This window comes from Marmota marmota, unplaced genomic scaffold (genome assembly GCF_001458135.2).
Source record: "Marmota marmota marmota unplaced genomic scaffold, marMar, whole genome shotgun sequence".
NCBI classification, from domain to species: domain Eukaryota; kingdom Metazoa; phylum Chordata; class Mammalia; order Rodentia; family Sciuridae; genus Marmota; species Marmota marmota.
Window position 1 is genome coordinate 7,654,252 of NW_026000185.1, and position 19,125 is coordinate 7,673,376.

The window sequence follows — 19,125 nt, forward strand, 5'->3', positions numbered from 1 at the left end:
GGAAGGAAGGAAAGAAGGAAGGAGAAAGACAGACTTGGGGGGTAGAGGGAGAGAGAAAGAAAGAAAATGCCATCACCCTTGGCAGTCTGGCCCCATTCCCCTATCTCCTCAGCTCCCTGCAACCACTAGTTGCTTGCTATCTGTGTTTGCCTCTTCTGGTCACTATACAAATGTAACAGTGGTGCAGTAACCTGTGTGCCTGCCTACCTGCCTCTCACTGAGCTTGCTTCCATAGCTCGTCCAGGGCTTCAGATCTTTCTTATGGCTGAGTACTACTCCTTGGTAGGGTGGACCACATTTTGCTGACCATTCATCCGTCTTTGCACACTTGCTGTCTCCCCTTGCTCATGAGTAGTGCTGCTGTGAACTTGTGAGTGGAGCAGTCATTTTACAAAGTTTCCCAGGCCACCCTGGACAGCAGGCTGAGAGCGAGCAGTGTGGGCTTGCTCAGGATAGTGGGTGTGGTGAGCCATGTGATGCTTCCACTCCTGGCCTTATGGTGGACAGTACTTACTCCCTGGTGTGGCCAGCCTCCAAGTGGTGGTGGTGGTGGTGGTGCGGAGGTGGGTACTGGGGATCGAATCCAGGCCGAGTTCACCACCGAGCTATATCCTGCCCTTCCCCCTTTGTTTTTATTTTAAGAGATGGTCTCAGTTGTCCAGGCTGGCCTTGAACTTGCAATCCTCCTACCTCAGCCTCCTGAGTTGCTGGGAGCACGCAGCTCCAGCCTCCATTTTGTGAAGTTTATTTCATTTTTATCCGGCATGTTGCTCTGTCAGAATTCAGATTCCTTCTGATTTCCTGAGTTGATCAACTTCAGCTAGGAAAATATCTCCATTCCATACTAAGAGCAGCTAAACAGTCTTTCAGATTTGTTTTCCGTTCTCTGACAACATCAAGCAGTCACTTGGAGACTGCAGCAGTGGGACAAAAGCAAGCTGGATCTCAGAGCGTAAGTTCTGAAAGCATGGCCCACACAGCACTGGTCCAGGCATGTCCCTGAGTTGTCCCATCTTCTCTCCCCAGGTTGACAACAGCCCCGATTCCAAAATCTGCTTCTATGATGTTGAAATGGACACAGTGACTGTCTTCGACTTCAAGGCTGGACAGATTGATCAGAGAGAGTCGCTGTCCTTTAATGGACAAGAGACTAACAAGTAAGATTATGGTTGGGGATTTTGTTAAAGAATGTTGAAAACAGCATTTGCCTATTTCACATCTTCTGGCCTGATTGTTCCTAAGTTATGTTTCAAGCTTCAGAAGTTTACTAGTAGTAAACTTCACAGCATTTACTAGTAGTAAGAACAGGATATATAACAGAAATTTGTGCAGTTGTAGTGGATTCAAGACCTTGGTCTCTGTCCTCCATAGCTAAGGTTCTGGAGTTGGTTGAGTACAAACTTGAACTTTGCCTGTAATCCCAGCGGCTCAGGAAGCTGAGACAGGAGGATTGTGAGTTCAAAGCCAGCCTCAGCAAAAGCGAGTCACTGAGCAACTCAGTTAGACTCTGTCTCTAAATAAAATACAAAATAGGGCTAGGGTTGTGGCTCAGTGATAGAGCACTCACCTAGTACGTGTGAGACGCTGGGTTCGATCCTCAGCACCACATAAGAATAAATAAAATAAAGGTATTGTGTACAACTGCAACTAAAAAAAAATATTTAAAAAAAAAATAGGGCTGAGGGTGTGGCTAAGCGGTTAGGTGTCCCAGGTTCAATCCCTGGTACCAAAAAAGGAAAGAAAGAAAATGGAACTTGAGCTTTGGAGGGGCTCTGGCCATAGGGTCTGTAGAAATGGCCTAGGAGTCACAGGAAAGAGGCAGTATAGTGAGCCTCACACCCATTGCTGTCTCCAGCAGAAGGGAGGGTACTGTCTTTGTGAAGAATATATTTGTCTTTCTTCAGAGGTTAATGGAACATACATGTGTAGTTCTTTCTGGCACTGAGAACACATTCCCAGGATGGACCTCAAGTGCTTAGAATAGTTCACCTTCATTCACATTGATTCTGCATGAATTTAGGCAGGAAAGCAAGCCGAGGGCGGTGGGGTCGAGTCTCCCCATGTCAGTGGCATAGAAGCATAGTTAACATCAGAAGTGGATGCATAAGCATCGAGGTGAGTGCCAACAGGAAAGCATGCCGTGGGCCAGGAGCCGTAGCCACGCCTGTGATTTCAGTGGCTCAGGAGGCTGAGGCAGGAGAATTGAGAGTTCAAGGCTAGCCTCAGTAACTTGGCAAGGCCCTGAGCAACTTAGTGAGATCCTGTCCCAATATAAAATATAAAATGGGCTGGAGAGAGGCTGGGGTTGTAGCTCATGAGAGCACTTACCTTGCACATGTGAGGCACTAGGTTTGATCCTTAGCACCACATAAATAAAAGTAAAGGTATTGTGTCCAACTACACCTAAAAATATTTTGTTAAAAAGTGGGGTGGGGGGCTGGGTTTGTAGCTCAGTGTAGAACACTTGCCTAGTGTGTATGAGGCACTAGGTTTAATTCTCATCACTGCATATAAATAAAGTCAGTCCATTGACAATTAAAAATATTTAAAAGAAGTGGGGTGTGGGGGTGGCTGGAGATGTGACTCAGGAGTTAAGCGCCCAGGTTTGATCCCTGGTACCAAAAGAAGAAAAAAAAAATGCCATGGGAATCTTTAGGCATGGATCAGTGCATCCCTCAGACTGCACCTCACCAGGGTCCTCACCAAGACCCTTCAACCAGTTTCTCAAACTCTTAAGGGTGCATGTCAATACAGGACGCAGAGCTGCCCCAAGGCTGGAAGAGCAAAGGAACTGAGTGGGGGCTCAGTGCTTGTTCTAGCATCCTTTTTGTTCTGCTCACTACTTTGGGTAGGTTTTTTCATTTTTGGTTTTTTGTTTGTTTGTTTGTTTGTTTTCCTATGCTGAGGGTAAAACTCAGGGTTTGGCACATGCTAAACAAGTGCTCTACTACTGAGTTACATCCTCAGCCCCACTTTCACTAGTTTTAACTTTCCAACACACCTTCTCTTGTCCAGCCTCTGAGTCCCCTGCCTTGTCCCTCTGCCTTTCTTGAGTGATACCTGCCTCATCAGACCCTTCTGTGGACCCCTATTGACCTGTTGACCTGAAATGCTCTAGCTTGCACCCCTGCTGCTCCCCCAGTTTAACATTCCCATCTTCACTTCTCTCGTAATCCAGCCCCAGTTCTCCTGCTTCAGAACACATGCCTTTGAGCATCTTACCCCTCTGGGATAGTCAGAGCCCACTTCCCAAAGGTCCAGTTCTCACCACAGAACCCTCCTCTTGGCCACCCATATTTAAAACTTCAGAACTAACCTCTTCTTCAAACTCTGCTGTGACCCAAGTCCCCAGTTTTCCCTGTAAAATGTCTTTGAGTTCTCACTTTTCTCTCTTTCACAGTTCATGGCTTCCCTTGAAGGGATGGCAGTCTTCTTTCTGTCCATTCTTCAGCCCTTGCCAGGCCAGTCTCATACCTAAGGAACTACTGTGTCTGGCACTCAGGAAATGCTCTGTCCAAAACACTGTGCACATCACATCTGCAGTGCTAGAGAAGGATGTGGTCCATGGGAGCATCTCCAGCTCTGGTGCCAGGAGCATCCATGAGGAATGTTCTTTTTCTGTAGGACTGGGTCCTACCCTGCTACATAGCCAGAAAGGGCTGATGAGCCAGCAAACCCCCCGACCCCACCCCTGGGTTGACCATGCACCTCTAGGGGAGGCAGATGAGAGTCACTGTCTCTCTCTCAACTCAGGTGCCTTTCCTCTTTTGAAATCTTTTCCATTCTTTTCTCTCTTTTTGTAATATTTACTTTTTAGTTATAAGTGGACACAATATCTTTATTTCATTTTTATGTGGTGCTGAGGATCAAACCCAATGCCTCACGTATGCCAGGCGAATGCTCTACCACTGAGCCACAACCCCAGCCCCTAAATCTTTTTCATTCTTTAAACCAGTTCCTTTTGGTCTTCCTGCAGTACTTTGTGGAGTTCAGGGACAATAAAACATGGAATTTCAGAGATGAGAGGAACCATGATAAAATAGGAATCATCACATAGTCACCTCCAAGGCTGGAACCCAGGTCTACATTTATAAGCCTTGGCATCTGTGCTACCTAGCAGGGGGCACCATCCCACTAGTCCTGGCAAAGGGCCTTCTGGAGAGAGTCCTGGACCCTCCACAAGACCTCCAGAGCCCAAGCATCATGTTCTGCATCCCTCATACTGCACTTTACCAGGACCCTTCAACCAGTTTCTCAAACTCTTGAGCATGCCCTGACAAGGTGCATGGCAGTATAGGATATACTCACCTGCATATGGAGACTGCAGCCTGATGACTGGATGGGACAAGTGGTGTGGGGCATGGTAACAGGAATGCTCTTCTCATTTGGAGATGGCTCTTCTCTTCTGTTCTAGGAGCCACATTTTTGCAGATGAAAGGCTGACAAATCATGTTCCCGTGAGTCATTTCTGGGATCAGAGCGAGCCCAGGCTTTTCGTGTGTGAGGTCGTGCAGGAGGTGCTGGGACCCCAACCACAGGCTGCAGACAAGCAGCCCCTCACTCAGGACAGCGCCAGCCCCACGGTACATGACCACTTTGCCACATAGTGTTTGTAGAAACAGGTGGTGGCTGTGTGGCAAGCACAGGGTCTTGGTTACTGGGCTTATGGGAGAGTTAGTAAGGAAATGCATTCATGTGGAGGGGAGCATCTGCCTCATGCTTCCCGCCATTTGAAGGTGTGGTTGCCATTCAGAACTGTTTCTCTGGGTCTATGGCGCACAACCCTTCTTAAACGTAGGAAGCCTTTGGTGTGTGGTGCCTCTCTCTTCTTTGGGCTTGGTACAGTTGCTACTCTACCCTTTTTGTCTCCAGGTTCTCTTGTTATCTCAACTGTTATGTTATTCTCCCTTTGAGTTGGGAAACGTGTTGAAGCAGCTCAGGTGGACTAACCCCAACGTTAGCCCATGCTGCAGTCGGACCTGAGGCAGCCTGGCCCTGCTCCATCTATTCTACCACATCCATCACCCTCCAACAAGGCCGACCACCCAAGTCCTTCCTCTACAGAGCCTCCTACCTCTATGCCATGTGCCCCAGGGTGCCTGAGTTGTACCTGGGGCCTCTGACAATGTCTAGCTCTTTGTCTTGCAGGACATCAGACATTGTGAGCCTCCTTCTAACCCACCTCATTCTCAGAGGAATCTATGTGGGCTCTCAGATAACTAAGCAAAGGGCAACCAACCCTGAAACTTCAGGACTTGCCTCACCAAGACAGTGAGAAGTGGGCCTGAGCCACACCCCCAGCCCTGTTTTGTATTTTATTTAGAGATAGGTCTCACTGAGTTGCTTAGAGTCCCACTTTTGGAGGCTGGCTTTGAACTGACGATCCTCCTACCTCAATCTCCCAAGCTGCTGGGATTATAGGTGTGCACCACCATGCCCTCTCATTTTCATTTAAAATCTTGAGACAGGAACTCACTAAGTTACCCAGGCCAGCCTCAAACTAGGGATCCTCTTGCCTCAACCTCCCCAGTCACTGGGATTATAGGCACGCACCACCACACCCAGAGTAAAGATACCCGAGGGGTATCTAAAACATAGAGAGAGCCTTTTTGTTATGCCACCAGCTCAGATAGAAGTGACAAATCACTGATGGTCGTCACAGCTAGGTGGGCTGGGTCCTTCCAACGGAGGCAGATAGCAGTTGAGAAGCCCTAGTGGATACAGGGGCCACATGCTCTGAGAAGAGTTGACACTCCTGTTTTCTCTGGGTTATGTGAACTTCCTGGCAGTGCAAATGGAAATGAGAAGGAAAACAGCAAATGATAAAAACAGTGTTATCCTTTCTTTCCAGGAGGACGTCTTGGTTCTGTCCTTCTTCATTTCCGAAGAGCATAGCTTCCTGCTGTATGAGACCTTCCCCCGGCCTCCCGCCTACCAAGTGCTGGTGGGGATGGAAGTGCCCCATTATTACTTCACAAGAAAGGTGTGGCTCTGCAGGCTCCTCTGCCCTCCCCGGCTGGTGTGATTCTTGTAAGCCTCATGAGGCGCTGAGGTGCATGTTAGTCTTCCAGATTCCCCACTTTCACCTCTCCTTAAGCTACTTTAGCCATCCACTGTAATTTATTACATGAAAGTCTGCACACACTGATGTCTCCTGGGCTAGGAAAAATTCCAAAAAGTGACTTTGCTGTTAGGATGGTCAGAAGTCATGCTGAGCACGTTGTCCCCTTGGTCTGATTCGGGCTAGGACTCCAAGCGCTTCCCTTTTGGGTTTTCTCCTAAAGTCATGTTACCTTTCAGCTCTTCTATCTTTTCATTTTTATTCTAGCTGTTTTTTGGAAATTATATATTCCTGTATTCACTATAGGAAATTTAAGAACTATAATTAAAGAAGTAAAAACCATAGTCAAAAATCTCTATAACCCAAGTGTAGAGGCAGTTGCTGTGAACAGGGTAGTGCCTCCTTTCCAGAGGTTTCATAGAATGGGGTCGTTTTCTGCGCACATGAACACATACCTAACTAGTTGATTTTGAACAAATTCTTTACCTTCCTTGAGACATAGTCTCCTTATGGCCAGGTCCCTTGTAGACCTAAAATCAAATCTGTCTCTGGTTCTGAAATGACATGCTGAATAAAGGGTGCCTGGGATGTCTGCCCAAGAGCATCCTTCATCCAGGAGGACTGTGAGTGGCTCCTTTTAGTGGCCTCACCACCCGGTTGTTCTCCAGCCCTGGGGCCTCCAGAGTTGCTTGAGAGGCTTTTTCACCCAGGAGCCCAAGGAACCTGCCAGCTCAGAATTCTGCCTGGGCTGGTGCTGTCAGTGAGCCCAGGTTGTCCTACAGGGTGTAGGGGCTGCTGCTTCCCTTCAGAGCTGGGGTATGGCAGCTGCTAGGAGTTTTGATCTCCTAAAAGAAGGAAGCGCTCTCCTGCAGGGTCCACGCCTTCCATAGACACATAGACCACCCCTCTGCCATCTCCCTTTTTTTGTCATGTTAGGATGACTAAAAAGTGTCAACTTTTACCTGGTTTACATGTTTCTGGTTTAAATGGATCTTAAAAATAAGATCCTGTTCTTTTCTAATTTTGAGCAGATAGCATCTGTTAATTCTGCAGCCAAAGCTTGGGGGAAGGTGATAGACCACAGAGGGACACGCAGAGCATATGAAGGACCTGAGTGTTGTGGGCACAGCCTCTCTGTGCAACCAAGTGAACCAATGAGACTGTATTGCATGGGCTGACAGGCAGTCCCCAGCAGCGTGAGAACCCACCAGGGCTCTTGCTGGGGTTGGGGCTCACTTTAAAAGGAGGTGGCATAAAAGATCTGAGGCAAGAAGGGTACTGGCCCTTGATTTGTGAGAGTTCCGTGAGCACACATTGCCTGTCTCTGGTTCTGGGCTGGCTAGACCTGTGGATAGTTACACATGCACTGGAAGCAAGAGTGAACCTGGCCGTGGCTCTCCAAGGTATGGCATAGAGCAGTATCTCACAGCCATACAAAGTTGGCCTGACCATTGGTTGGTTATACTTCCACGTGCATTAAGATAGAGTTGGTCAGAAAAGTGTGGATGTGTCTTGTCAAACACAAGGATTCTTTGTAGGTGTCCTTAGCTGATTTACCTTAAGTAAATCAGCACCAGACTGGTGTTTCTCTGAATTCCAATCTCATTTTGTTTCCTTATATGCTTTAATTTTTCTTTGAGAACTTAAAGTTGGGAAAGTTCTTTTAAATTCTCTCTCTAAAGTTTCCCCCATAATTTTCTCATTGTAGGTTTTCGTTTCTTCCACATGTCATGCATCTTTTCTTTTTCTCTCTCATTCTCATCTCTCTTTACATGGTTATAGTTGTTCCAGAGAAGAGGTGTGTATGATGCAATCTCAATGCAGAGCCTCAGGTTAGGATTGGTCATCTTGACTCTGTTGTCTACTCAAGACCCTTTGCTTCAAGTCATGAGCTGTGTTGGTGTGTTCCCACTCTTCCCACCTAGCTGCATGCCCACCTGAGGACCTCTGCCGGGCAGCCGAGATTCCAGTGCCAGCTCAAGCGTTACCAGTCAAGGCTTGGCAGGATTTCTCAGCTCTGGGCTGGGCCTGGCCTGGACCTGTGGCACACACCAGCCACTTCATCTGATATTTGCATACAGAAAATGTGTAATTGACCTGCGTTTGCAACCTGTGAGATGTATTTTGCTCCTTTAAAAACTGCCCTTCTGATTATTTGCAAAATGCAAACTCGTAAGCTTCATTTCTCCCATCTTTCCAGTGCTCACACATTCAGAGGTAGTTGGGGAGAGAGTACAAAGGCCCTTGGTCCCTGAACCTACACTGTGTGACCTTGTCTTGTTGCTCCAGTCTCCTGTCACGTGGGATAAACAATCCCTGCCTCACAGAGTAGTGATGAGGAACCAAAACAAGAGCTCCTGTGAGCATACAGGGCATGGTGAATTATGAGAATTTCCTAGTGTGTTCACACAGCAAATTGGGTTCTCATCAGACCCACACCAGAGCTGATGGTGTTACCCAGGGGAAGTTTGGCTGCCTCCTTGCAGTTCATTACACCAGGTAGGCAGAAACTCCTTGTTGTTTTGTGTACATTTTTTGAATTTCCACTGGATGCAGAAGCTGCCCAAACGTTCAGCCTTCTGCCTGATCTGACCCAGTTACACCCATATATGACCCCTACACTCAAGCTGCTCTGAACAGAGGCCTTGTTATGGTCTGTGCTGTGCTTAAAAGGGCCTCCACAGCCACAGTAGGCCTGAGAAGGTCCAGGTTGAGTGTTTCTCCTCCATAGGACCTGGTCCCTGGGGCTACAGGTCAGGAGCTCGTGGAAACTGAGCTGGAGAGGAAGGTGGCTAGAGTTATCCTTTAAGAAGTCACAGGGTGGGCTAGGGCTAGGGCTCAGCAGTAGCGCACTTGCCTAGCATGTGTAAGGCCCTGAGTTCAATTCTCAGCACCACATATAAATAAATAAAATAAAGGTTCATCAACAACTAAAAAAAGAAGTCACAGGGTGTTAGCAGATCAAGACTTGTAGAGAAGCAGGTCCCAGGAGGGTGTGTCACAATCTCCATAGTATAGGAAATGCTTGTACAGGTTGGAGAGACACCCTACAAGAGAGTAAGTGGGGCATGGGTACAGAAGAGCAGTTAGCAGCAGAAGGGACTGTGGTGGGGATAGCAGGAGTCTCAATAGCTTGAGTTTGGGGTCCTGGTTGGAGGAAGGTGTCCAGGTGAGGAAGTTGGCCTGCACATTGTACATTGTGCCCTGTAGGAACATCTCTCCTCTGGGTGCTTGTTTGGGGAACACGGCACTATGTTGACAGTTCTTCCAGAAAATTCCAGTGAGTCATCCAGGTTATCATTTTGGAAAATTTTTCCTGAAATCAGACTACTGTTCTTGTAACTTTCAGAGACCTCACAAAGATATATGTGTGTATCTGACTTGGTGATCTCAAGCTGGTAAAAAGTATTTAATGAAACATAACAGAAAATGAGAACAGTCATAGACATTTTAAATGTGAGAATCTGACTTCAGTGAGTTAGAGGCTGAAAACAAGATCACACCTGGACAGCTTTTGTTGGCCTGTTATCTGTAACCCCAAGCCTGAGTGATTCCCGATGATCCTAAAGAGATCACTTGGCCTGTGGCTGAGCAGGGTGCCTGTCTTTGGGTAGATTTTCTCCAAAAGAATTAAGTGTAGGCATTACCTTTATATGTGAACTAACAGACACATGGGGCCTTTGTCCTTCAGCCTGGTGAAGAAGACAGAGAAGACAGGGTGAATTCTGGGCACCACCATGTCCCCCAGATGGTGGCCAAGAGACCCCTGCGAGACTTTGTGGGGCTGGAGGACTGTGACAAGCCTACTCGGGATGCCATGCTCAACTTCAGCTTCTTTATCACTGTTGGAGACATGGATGAAGCTTTCAAATCTATCAAGCTCATTAAAAGGTGAGGTGACACACACTGTTTCCTTTCTCCTTGCTATCCTTCTTGACTGGATTTTAAAATATCAAGTGTCATGATATATTGAATGGTATTTTCTCTCAATGAAATGCCACTGAGTTTGGGTACCCAGACGTGCCTAGCCAGCCTCAGATGGTGCACAGTGTGGCAAAGCAGTGAGCCTGGTTCTGGCATCTGTGGTGCTAGAGCCTCTCAGATGTTTTTAATGGTGGTTTTGTTTTGTTTTTGTTGTGTTTTTTTGGGCGGGGGGCAGTTTGGCACTGGGGTTTGAACCCAGCTGTTCTCTACCTCTGAGCTGCATCCCTAGCCATTTTTATTATTATAAATCTTGCAAAGTTGCTGAGGCTGGCCTTGAACTTGTGATCTTCCAACCTCAGCCTCCCCAGTTTCTTGGATCACGGGTGCACCCTACCATACCCAGCTGTTTTCATATATTTTGAGTGTTCAGGATACTTAATAGTAGAAAGTTCTGCAGTTGATAAGTCTTGCTGAAAATTTTTGATAACTAAACCCTAAAAACACCAAGGTGAAAATGCAGTTAGAGTTGCTGTAACAATTACAGTCAGGGCCTGGACCTCGTCTCCATTACCTAGGGAACTTGGAAATCCTTCACAAGAGCATTTGATGGATTTTAATTTTGAAAGGGTAGAAAAATATGGAAAGGTGTGAAACTCGGTTGCTTGAAGCAGGTGTTGTATGCTGTGATGACTGTGGTGCGGGAAGCACCCTGAGATCCTCATTCTCTGTCTCAGACCAGCGTGGCCAGGCCTTTACTATAGCTGGAAGGGCCTTTGTCCACATTGGCCATGTAGAAAAGAGGGCCTTTGGTTTGGAGGTGACATGCAGAGACCGAATGGTTAGCCCAGCCTCTCTTGGATTACTTTCATTTCCAATGAGCATGATCAGCCAGAACAAATGCCATGGCCAACTTTAAACCTCAGTGAGCTTCTACATAGTCATCTATATAGTGCTAACAATTGCTAAGAAAGGAGCCAAGTGGAAGAAGGCAAGAACTGAATGCTTACATCAACGTGCTCAGTTGCAAGCATGAGTCTGGTCATTTCTATATACTGTGGGCTGAGTATGTCGTAGATGGTTAGTCCATAATTATTTTTCATTCATTATGAGTCATTTTATGAGGGTTAAAATGTTTTCCATTTTACCATTTGTTCCGGCTAGCAACAGATTCCTGGCACAACATGGGCTTCAGAATCCAAACTGATTACCTTCTTTTCATTGGAAGGTTGAGCACAGTAGACATTTGGAAGCTCTGAGGCAGCCAGGAGGCCAGCTTACATATTGCCTCCAGTGTCAGGTGCAATGTTAGGCTCCTCTTCTACCTCCTGGTGACCCTGATCAAGCAGAGGCCCAGCCAGCCAACCACCAGGACTATAGTTATATGCATGGATTGACAGCCCTGAGTTTGGGGGCCAGTTCTGATCCCTGAATTGCAGACCCAGACCTGAGGTGTTTCCTGCCCAACCTGGGGAGTTGCAGACTGAAGGACAGGCTTAGCTGAAGGCAGCCTGGTTCTGCAGGCACTGCACACCCACAGAACCTCCGGAGAGGCTGGAGGTCCCCCTGGGGAGAGCCAACAGAGTTCTTTCTCCTCCGTGTCTTGTTGATCTGCCATCCCAAGGCCATGGTTTTCAGAGTCCATAGAGATTTCATTGCACAGAACCATGGATAAAGGCCATGTACTCCCACCAGATCTTCAGGGAGATCCTTTCTCCCCTCGTAACATCAGCATTAAAGAAATTCCCCTTTTGGCAGTATGGATAGGGTAGATACAGTTTTTAGATAAAGTTAAGAGGTTTACATTTATTTTAACTTAGAAAAACAGTCAAGCAAAATGCATACTACTAATCTGATTATGGCATAAAACCATCTGTTATAAATTCTGATTCACTCAAGGAATATCATGGACACTTCATGAAAAACTTCCTGGGTGTTCTGCTTTGTGAAAGGAAATATTACCAGGGATGCCCTCTCAACAGATACAGAATGAATTAATCCCAAAGGCAGGCAGAGAGCAGGGTGCCACATCACCTCTTCCCTGTCTCAGTTTCTCGTCTTCGCCCTTGAAACACATGGCATGAAGCCATGCTGCACTGGCCAAGGGAAATCGTACTGGAGGAGCAGGTGGTCCACGTGACGTATAAGACATATAAGACATAGGGTATATTTGTATGTAACACAGTAAATATATACAAGTATCGTACAGATTTATATTATGGGTTACCAGACTTATCCCATACCTCTACACAAGCAGACATGGAAGAGTCCCTCCATTTCTAAACTATTCTGTTATAGTGGATATTCATAGGTAAAGTCCTGAGAAGGGCCTCTCAGCATGGAGATTCCACGTAGTCATTGTCTAGCCCACGGCGGAACCGTGCTGTTAGGGAGCGGCTGATGACAATCACCCGGGGTGCCATGCAGTCCTCTCTTCGGTGAAGAATGTTCCAGATGAGCATGGCAGCTGCCAGTGTGGCCAGAAGGCAGGCACCGATGTTTAGGTAGCAAGACCAGGACAGGTTGGTGTAGGGGCCAATTCTGTAGAATGTCACCAACCCAATGACCAGCACGAAGCCTGCAGACAGAAGAGAAGTACTCAGAAAGTCCTATTCTGAGCCAGAACTTGGTCCAGAGCTCCCCGGAAGGCAAGCTACACCCCTTTCCCCAGCCCCTGGACCTGGGGCTTTGGGTGGGGCACAACTCTGGTAGCTGCAGTGGGTCCTGGAATCTTCCAGGTGTGGGCCTTTCCCTGCTCATAGCACCTCCCTACTTGGATGAATCTCAGCCAGACCTAGCAATAACTTTGTGTTAAATCGACCGCTTTTATAAATGCTTAGTTCAAAGCAAAAATAGGTGTTTCCTTAATCTTATCTAGAAAGAGGGTCCAAATTCCTGTTCTTGTGTGTCGTCTTGTTCATGACTTTGCTTTCAGAGGAAGTAGAGATTCTCTTCTTCTCAAGATGGCCTAGAGTCTGTGCACCCAAAGAAGAGAGAAAGGGTGAGAGTGGAGAGTGGAGATTAGGGACCTAAGGAGGGTGGCCCACCCAGGTGGATCTCACACGGTTCTCTGCTTCTGCCCTGCTCTCACTTTGACCTGCCAGCTACATGGGAGGGGTAGAATCACCTGGACCAGCTTCTGGGCAGCAGCACCAGGCCCTCTCTTCCCTCCCACCCCACCATCTGGGTTTCCCAACAGTTAAGACCTGCAGCTATGCCGGGCACGTGGCCCACACTTGTAATCCTAACCACTCGGGAGGCTGAGGCAGTAGGGTCAAGAGTTCCAAGCTGGCTTTACCAACTTAGCAAGGCTCTAAGCAATTTAATGAGACCCTGTCTCCAAATAAAAAAGGGCTGAGGTGGTTACTCAGTGGTTAAGTGTTCCTGGTCCAAAAAACAAAAAGCCCTGTAGCTCTACTGTTGCTGCCTTTCCTATCACACAGTAGGCCAGTCCCACTCCGTCCCCAGTAGCAGCATCCTCCATTGACCAGGTGACCTGGGTGAGTCTTTCTCATACATAAATTACCAAACTTTCCATTACCTGGGCTGGATCAGATCACATCCCCTTCCTGGGCTTTGCCAAGCTGAACCCCCACTACTATCCCACTATTGGCCTGCAGGCTGACCTGTGTGTCTGTTAGCAATGGCCTTCCACTCACAGAGCCCCAGCTTTCCTCAGAAAACCAAATCATGGCCCTATGTGGCCTCAAAGGAAAGAGCAGTATCCATAGGCACAGGGAGAGACTGAGACATACAGATGAGGAACAAGACATACAGATGAGGAATGGGGTGATCATAGGCTTTGACTCATCTAAAACACAAGCAGTGACATCAGTGCAATGACATTGCTTCTGGAAAGTATGAGTGAACATTACCTGCCTCTCTTTTGTCCTGTGTAGCAGTAGTACCCACCATGCTGTGGATGTTTGTGTGGTGCTCTGTAAGTTTATGTGTGGAGGGCTTCTGGGTGCTTGTTTTCCACCCATGGCGCACTCTGCCTGCCAGGAACTGCTGGCATTCCTCTCTACCAGCAGAGAGTATGATATCAGCATTTGCATTAGTGGAGTAAAGCAATTATACCAGTGTTTCGTATTATGAAAGTGAAAACACTTTCAGTATGTGTCCCTTCATTTTCATGATGTCTTTGGGCGTGTTTTGCCAACCAATAGTTTGTCATGCTTGGGATTGAGGTAGGATGGGTACAGAGGGTGCCACCTTGTGTCTGAGATGAGAGGCAGTATAAGCAGGGCAGGGCATGAGGACTGAAGACAGTAGCCAGCAATATAATGCAAGCTAGAAGGAATTTGCCCACAGAACAGCAGCTGGTGCTACCAGGGGTCCACCCACCCCTGCCATGACAAATGCTGTACTCCTTTTCCTGAGCTTCCCTTCAGTTTGTGCATGCTACAGCAGCGTTTTAAAAATTTGGTATGTGGTCTCAGATCTAATCCCATAGCATCCTTCACTTTTCTCCCCGTACCATCAAGGGGCACTACCTGGAGGGCTGACCCCACCTCACACCTCGCACAGCTCCCTTGTCTAAAGTCAGGTCGGTTTATATCACTGATGCATAAAAAGAAAGAGTTTGTCTGCAAGTAATTGCTGGCAAGAGACCTTATCTAGAGACTTGTAAGCTACAAGAACTTGATTGAAAGAGCTGACCTTGAACCTTCTGGAAAGGACTGACATGCTTACCAGACTGGAAAAGTTAACAGGGAAGCAGACACCAAGCACTGTCACATGCAAGCAGAGGGGAACCTGCCCTGCCCTCAGGGACCAGCCTTGTGGGAATAGCACCATGTAGCCCTGGGAGCTGTAGTCCCACTCAAGGAAACTCACAGTCATGGCCCCAAATCAAGTGCCTCTGAAATGCGCATCCATGGTAAACAGCCCAGCAGGGGAATTCAGTGAGAGTATGAGCAAGCATTTCACCAGGATACCTCAGATGTGGCCCAGGAAATATCACAGAGGACACACAGGACAGTTCCTGCATGTACAGTCCAAACATAGGCGCAGCTCAACAATCTAAAGAAAAGTTAAGAGGGAATAAAGCTAGCAGGAATACCTGGGTGTGGCTGAGCCTCTGGGTGGGGGAAGGACCTCTGAGGGCCCTTCTATCATGTTCCAAGTGCCACTCTTTAGATTCTGCCTCACTGAAGCTGGGCACATGGCAGGCAGCACATTTCCAGGTTCACAGCTATGCTCACAGACTTTGTCAGCCCATCTGACACTCCTCCCACAGCCCCACACAGCTGTCAGAAAGCATTCCTCCTGTCTCCCCCACCATCTGAGTTTTGCTGTTACTGTTTTGCCATGCTGGGGATCTAACCCAGGGCCTGGTGCGGGCTAGCCAGGTACTCTACCCCTGAGCCACCCCAGCCCTCTGATCTCAGCCCATAAAGACTCAAGACTTCCCATTGCCTTAGAAGGTGACTGCACTGCAGCCTGGCAGACCTGCATGGCCTCCCATTTCCTCCCCACTACCCATAGCTTCCCTGCAGCCACACAGCCCTTTTCTGCTTCTCCAAAATGCCACATCCATCTGATCTGGACTTTTCCTCATGCTGCACTCCCTTTAGTTGACCAGCCCTGGGAAGGAGTGGCTCCTGTCCCCAGTCATTCCAAGCTCAGTTTAGAGTCACTTGGCCTCCTCCCCTGTCACTCCTAGAGCTTGTTCCACTCATTGACCACATGCACCCACGCCCGCTCCCCATGGTTTCAGCAGTTACTTGCTGAGTATATAATTGAAGACAAATCACAGTAGGTGTGAAAGGAAATGGACTACAGTGTGGAAAGGAAGATGAAGGGGATATCACCCTAGGCTTTTTTTTAGTGACCAGCACTTATCAGGGGGACAGTTCCCCACTGACCACTGTCAAGAAGACACATTGGAGCTGGTGCCCTTCAGCGTCCTTGTGCATAGCCTGTACTAAGCTGACCTGTGAGACTCACTGCCAAGCTAGGGACCTCATAAAGTACCATCACTAGTGATCTCAAATGGCTGAGGCCTAGGGTTTTCCTTTGAAGAACTGGTGTTCTTGGGTGAAGGTGAAATTAAACACTATATCCAGAGGAGCTGGGAAGCAAGGGCTAGGACCTCTCCCAGGGAGTGGCATTTGGTGAGGTCCCACCATCCCAGTAGGCATAGGCATCAACTCTAAACAAATGGGAAGCCTGATATCCTGGAGCAGATGCAGAGTGGGCAAAGCAGCAGTACCACCTCCTGCCCCAGGCGGCTCCCCCTTGCAGCACAGGATGGAGGCCTGGCCCAGCCCAGACAGGCCCTGTCCCTCAGGAGCCCACTGGGAAGGAATGGAGAGCAGCTCCCTCTGCCTGCCTGGCACTCAGCAGCATTGGACTGAGAGCCGCAGCCATAGTACTTTATTGTCTGCTTTTTTCTCCTCCCTCTCCCTTTTTTCCTTTTTGCTTTGCTAGGGATTGAACTCAGAGCTTTGTGTATGCCAGATAAGCACTCTTCCATTGAGCTTTACCCTGAGCCCTTGCTATTTTCTTAAGATCAGCATACTATGTTTTTTTTAAATAGGCAGACCGTTTTAACCATTTTAGTCTCTTTATTGCTTCCCCAGAGTTATCCATATTGCTTACCGTGTACAAAGGCTTCAGAACATGTAACTGCTTCTACAAACACGATTTTTCATGTATTAGTTTAAAGAACACTCAGTGTGTAGATAAATTGATCAAAGAAATGAGACTTCACAGGGGCACAAACAGTCTGGACATAGCCACCTATGTCCTAAAAATACAAGATGGAAGAGTGAGAGAGATGATGGAGCAAGTATGGCGAACAAGCCAAGTCTCCACCTCTCTCACCACCTGTCTTGAAAACCATGCTTGGGAACCCAGCAGCAGGCAGCACTGGGCTGATTTCCCAGAGTTCCAGGTGTCTCAGTTCTCTAACAGGAGTGTGATTCAGGGTCTATACCTCATCTACCTTCTCCAGAACAGTACAAAGGAAAGCCTAGAACTGTGGCCTGCTGCAAAGGTGACTCAAAACACCTGCATGAAGCCCAAGCTTGGATGTTGTTTTTGTGCAGCTTAGAGCACATACTTTTTTTTTGGGGGGGGGGGGGCTGTTGACCAGGGGTTGAGCCATATCCCCAGCACTTTTTTATATTTTATTTAGAGACTGGGTCTCGCTGAGTTGCTGAGGGCCTCACTAAGTTGCTGAGGCTGACAGTTCTCAGAACACGGCCGGGCCTAAACCCTGAGAAACCTGAGCACAGGGAGGGGCAGATGAGGCCAGCACAGGGACACTTGTACTACAAAGAGGGGACCCTGCCCTCATCCCAGCATGCAAGAATAGGCACAAGGGCACAGCTGTTAGCATCAGTCAGCTCCTATGGTTGGCCATTGTCCATATCCTGCTCTGAGCCCACACAGAAGGGACTTTATGGACCATGCAGACATGTAGAACAAGGGTTTGTCCTTTTCATAATCAGTAGTAGAAAGCAAACAAAAAGAGGAAAGCAGATGTATATGTGACTATGCACCATGTTGCCAATCTGGACCACCTAAGGAGGGTAAAGAGACGTTTGGAGTGGGCTGGTTGGTCACACTGCACTACAGGCATTATTCTAAAAGTTAGCTTTCACTTTCGGGACCTTCTCTGCTGGAGAGACAGGAAGGACTGGAAGGAGATGAACTTGAGCTAAGCCTGGCCTTCAGCTTGAAGCTTCCCACTGTCACTGCCTCTAAAACAAGATTCCCTTTCTCCGTGTCCTTTCACCCTGAAGATTCTGCTCCCAAAACATTTTAGTGATGTAATCAGTTTGTCCAGAAACACATCTAAGGGAAGAGCTTCAGCAAACACTCAGTTCTGCCATGGGGTTGATTTCATCTCCATGAAGTCACGTTGCCAAAGCAAACAGCCTCTTCCTGTGCACTGGCTGGCCACAGTCAGTGTGAGTTACAACACAGCCAGAGCATCCCTTTCCTCTCCCTTCCTTCCTGCCTGCTTCCCAGGGCCTCAGCTTCTGTCACAAGGCCTTCCTTTCAGAACGACTGTCTAATATACACACAGGTGGCATCAGAGGAAAGACCCTGGGGCTGACCCCTGATGCTCCCAGCAAATGAGACGCCTGTCCTTCAGATCTAACACCACTGGCTTCCAAAGAGAATGCTGAATAAGACCATCCAGGCACCGCTGGGGTTGGCATGCCCAGCATTTGTGTGCAGCAAGATGATGGTGATCCACATGGTTCTGGGGAGGGGAATCATGTACTTCCACAGGAGCCTGAGGTTCTTGGGTATTCTCAGTTGCAGGAGGGAATGGAGAGATGATGACATGCAGCTGGGATGGTAGACTGGTGCTCAGGGGTTGGGTACAGAAGACAGAGAAGTGAATTATTCAGAATAAACAAAGACTAACTATTTTCCCATAACAACCCCCAGAAAACAGCAAAATTCCCAACCAGCTCACGATGTGAGCTTTTCAACAATGTTTATCCTTTCAAGGGTGGATCTAGTCAGCGTCCCTGGGGATGAGCTAAGTGACCCTGAGTATATGGTGAGTTTGCCATCATAAGAAAGTTGTGATTTCCAGAAAGGGAGCTGTGGATGTGGAGCCAGGGAAGGCTTATGGCAGCTTTCTTTACCAGCATTCTGCACTGGCTATATGGGAGACAACCAAAACCCAGTGTCACAAGTGGTCTGGGTAGCACCGATGAGTTTGGATTTGCAGATGGGCTCTGAACTATGGAGATAAAGGTGTGAGCAGGCAGAAATGGACACAGGCAAGTTTGTCAATGTGAGAGAAAACTCAGCATGTGGCCCAAGGCCTGACAGCTGGCTTCCATAAACATTTATTGTTGGAGAGGAAGAGTTTGGTGCCTCCACAAAGGACAGCTGGCCTTCCCAGGGTGTACAATGCAAGAGCCCAAGTTCTGCATGTGCGGGCATAGTGGAAGCAGTTTGAGGATGGCAGCTCCCTGTGTGGGGGTCACCCAACAGGACTCCAGGGGTAAGTTAGCAGGATACCACCAGCATCCTCCTGAAAACCCACTCCTGTGGGCAGGGTCATACGTCCCTCCACATAAGCAGATGGCACAGGGTGGAGGAACTCATCCCAGGATACATGGCAACAAGGATACAGGCAGGTGTGGAACCCAGGAGCTGGGTTCCAC

At 48.0% G+C, this 19,125-nt stretch overlaps 2 protein-coding genes across 12 annotated transcripts in view; one reads left to right on the forward strand and one right to left on the reverse strand.

The window, feature by feature from the left end:
- The window catches only part of Ift140 (intraflagellar transport 140), a 74,887-nt gene that overhangs the window by 26,136 nt on the left and 29,626 nt on the right, over nt 1-19,125 (forward strand). For 10 of the 11 annotated variants that reach the window (XM_048789391.1, XM_048789397.1, XM_048789400.1 and 7 more), the window contains 4 exons: nt 1,027-1,157; nt 4,415-4,583; nt 5,852-5,983; nt 9,753-9,952. In XM_048789391.1, the coding sequence (XP_048645348.1) occupies nt 1,027-1,157; nt 4,415-4,583; nt 5,852-5,983; nt 9,753-9,952 (632 nt within the window). The remainder of the gene's footprint in view (nt 1-1,026; nt 1,158-4,414; nt 4,584-5,851; nt 5,984-9,752; nt 9,953-19,125) is intronic. The other variant, XM_048789395.1, reaches the window with a different exon arrangement.
- The window catches only part of Tmem204 (transmembrane protein 204), a 20,276-nt gene continuing 12,919 nt past the window's right edge, over nt 11,769-19,125 (reverse strand). Inside the window, exon 3 of the mRNA XM_015490970.2 lies at nt 11,769-12,560. Coding sequence (XP_015346456.1) covers nt 12,316-12,560 — 245 coding nt within the window. The 3' untranslated portion in view covers nt 11,769-12,315. The remainder of the gene's footprint in view (nt 12,561-19,125) is intronic.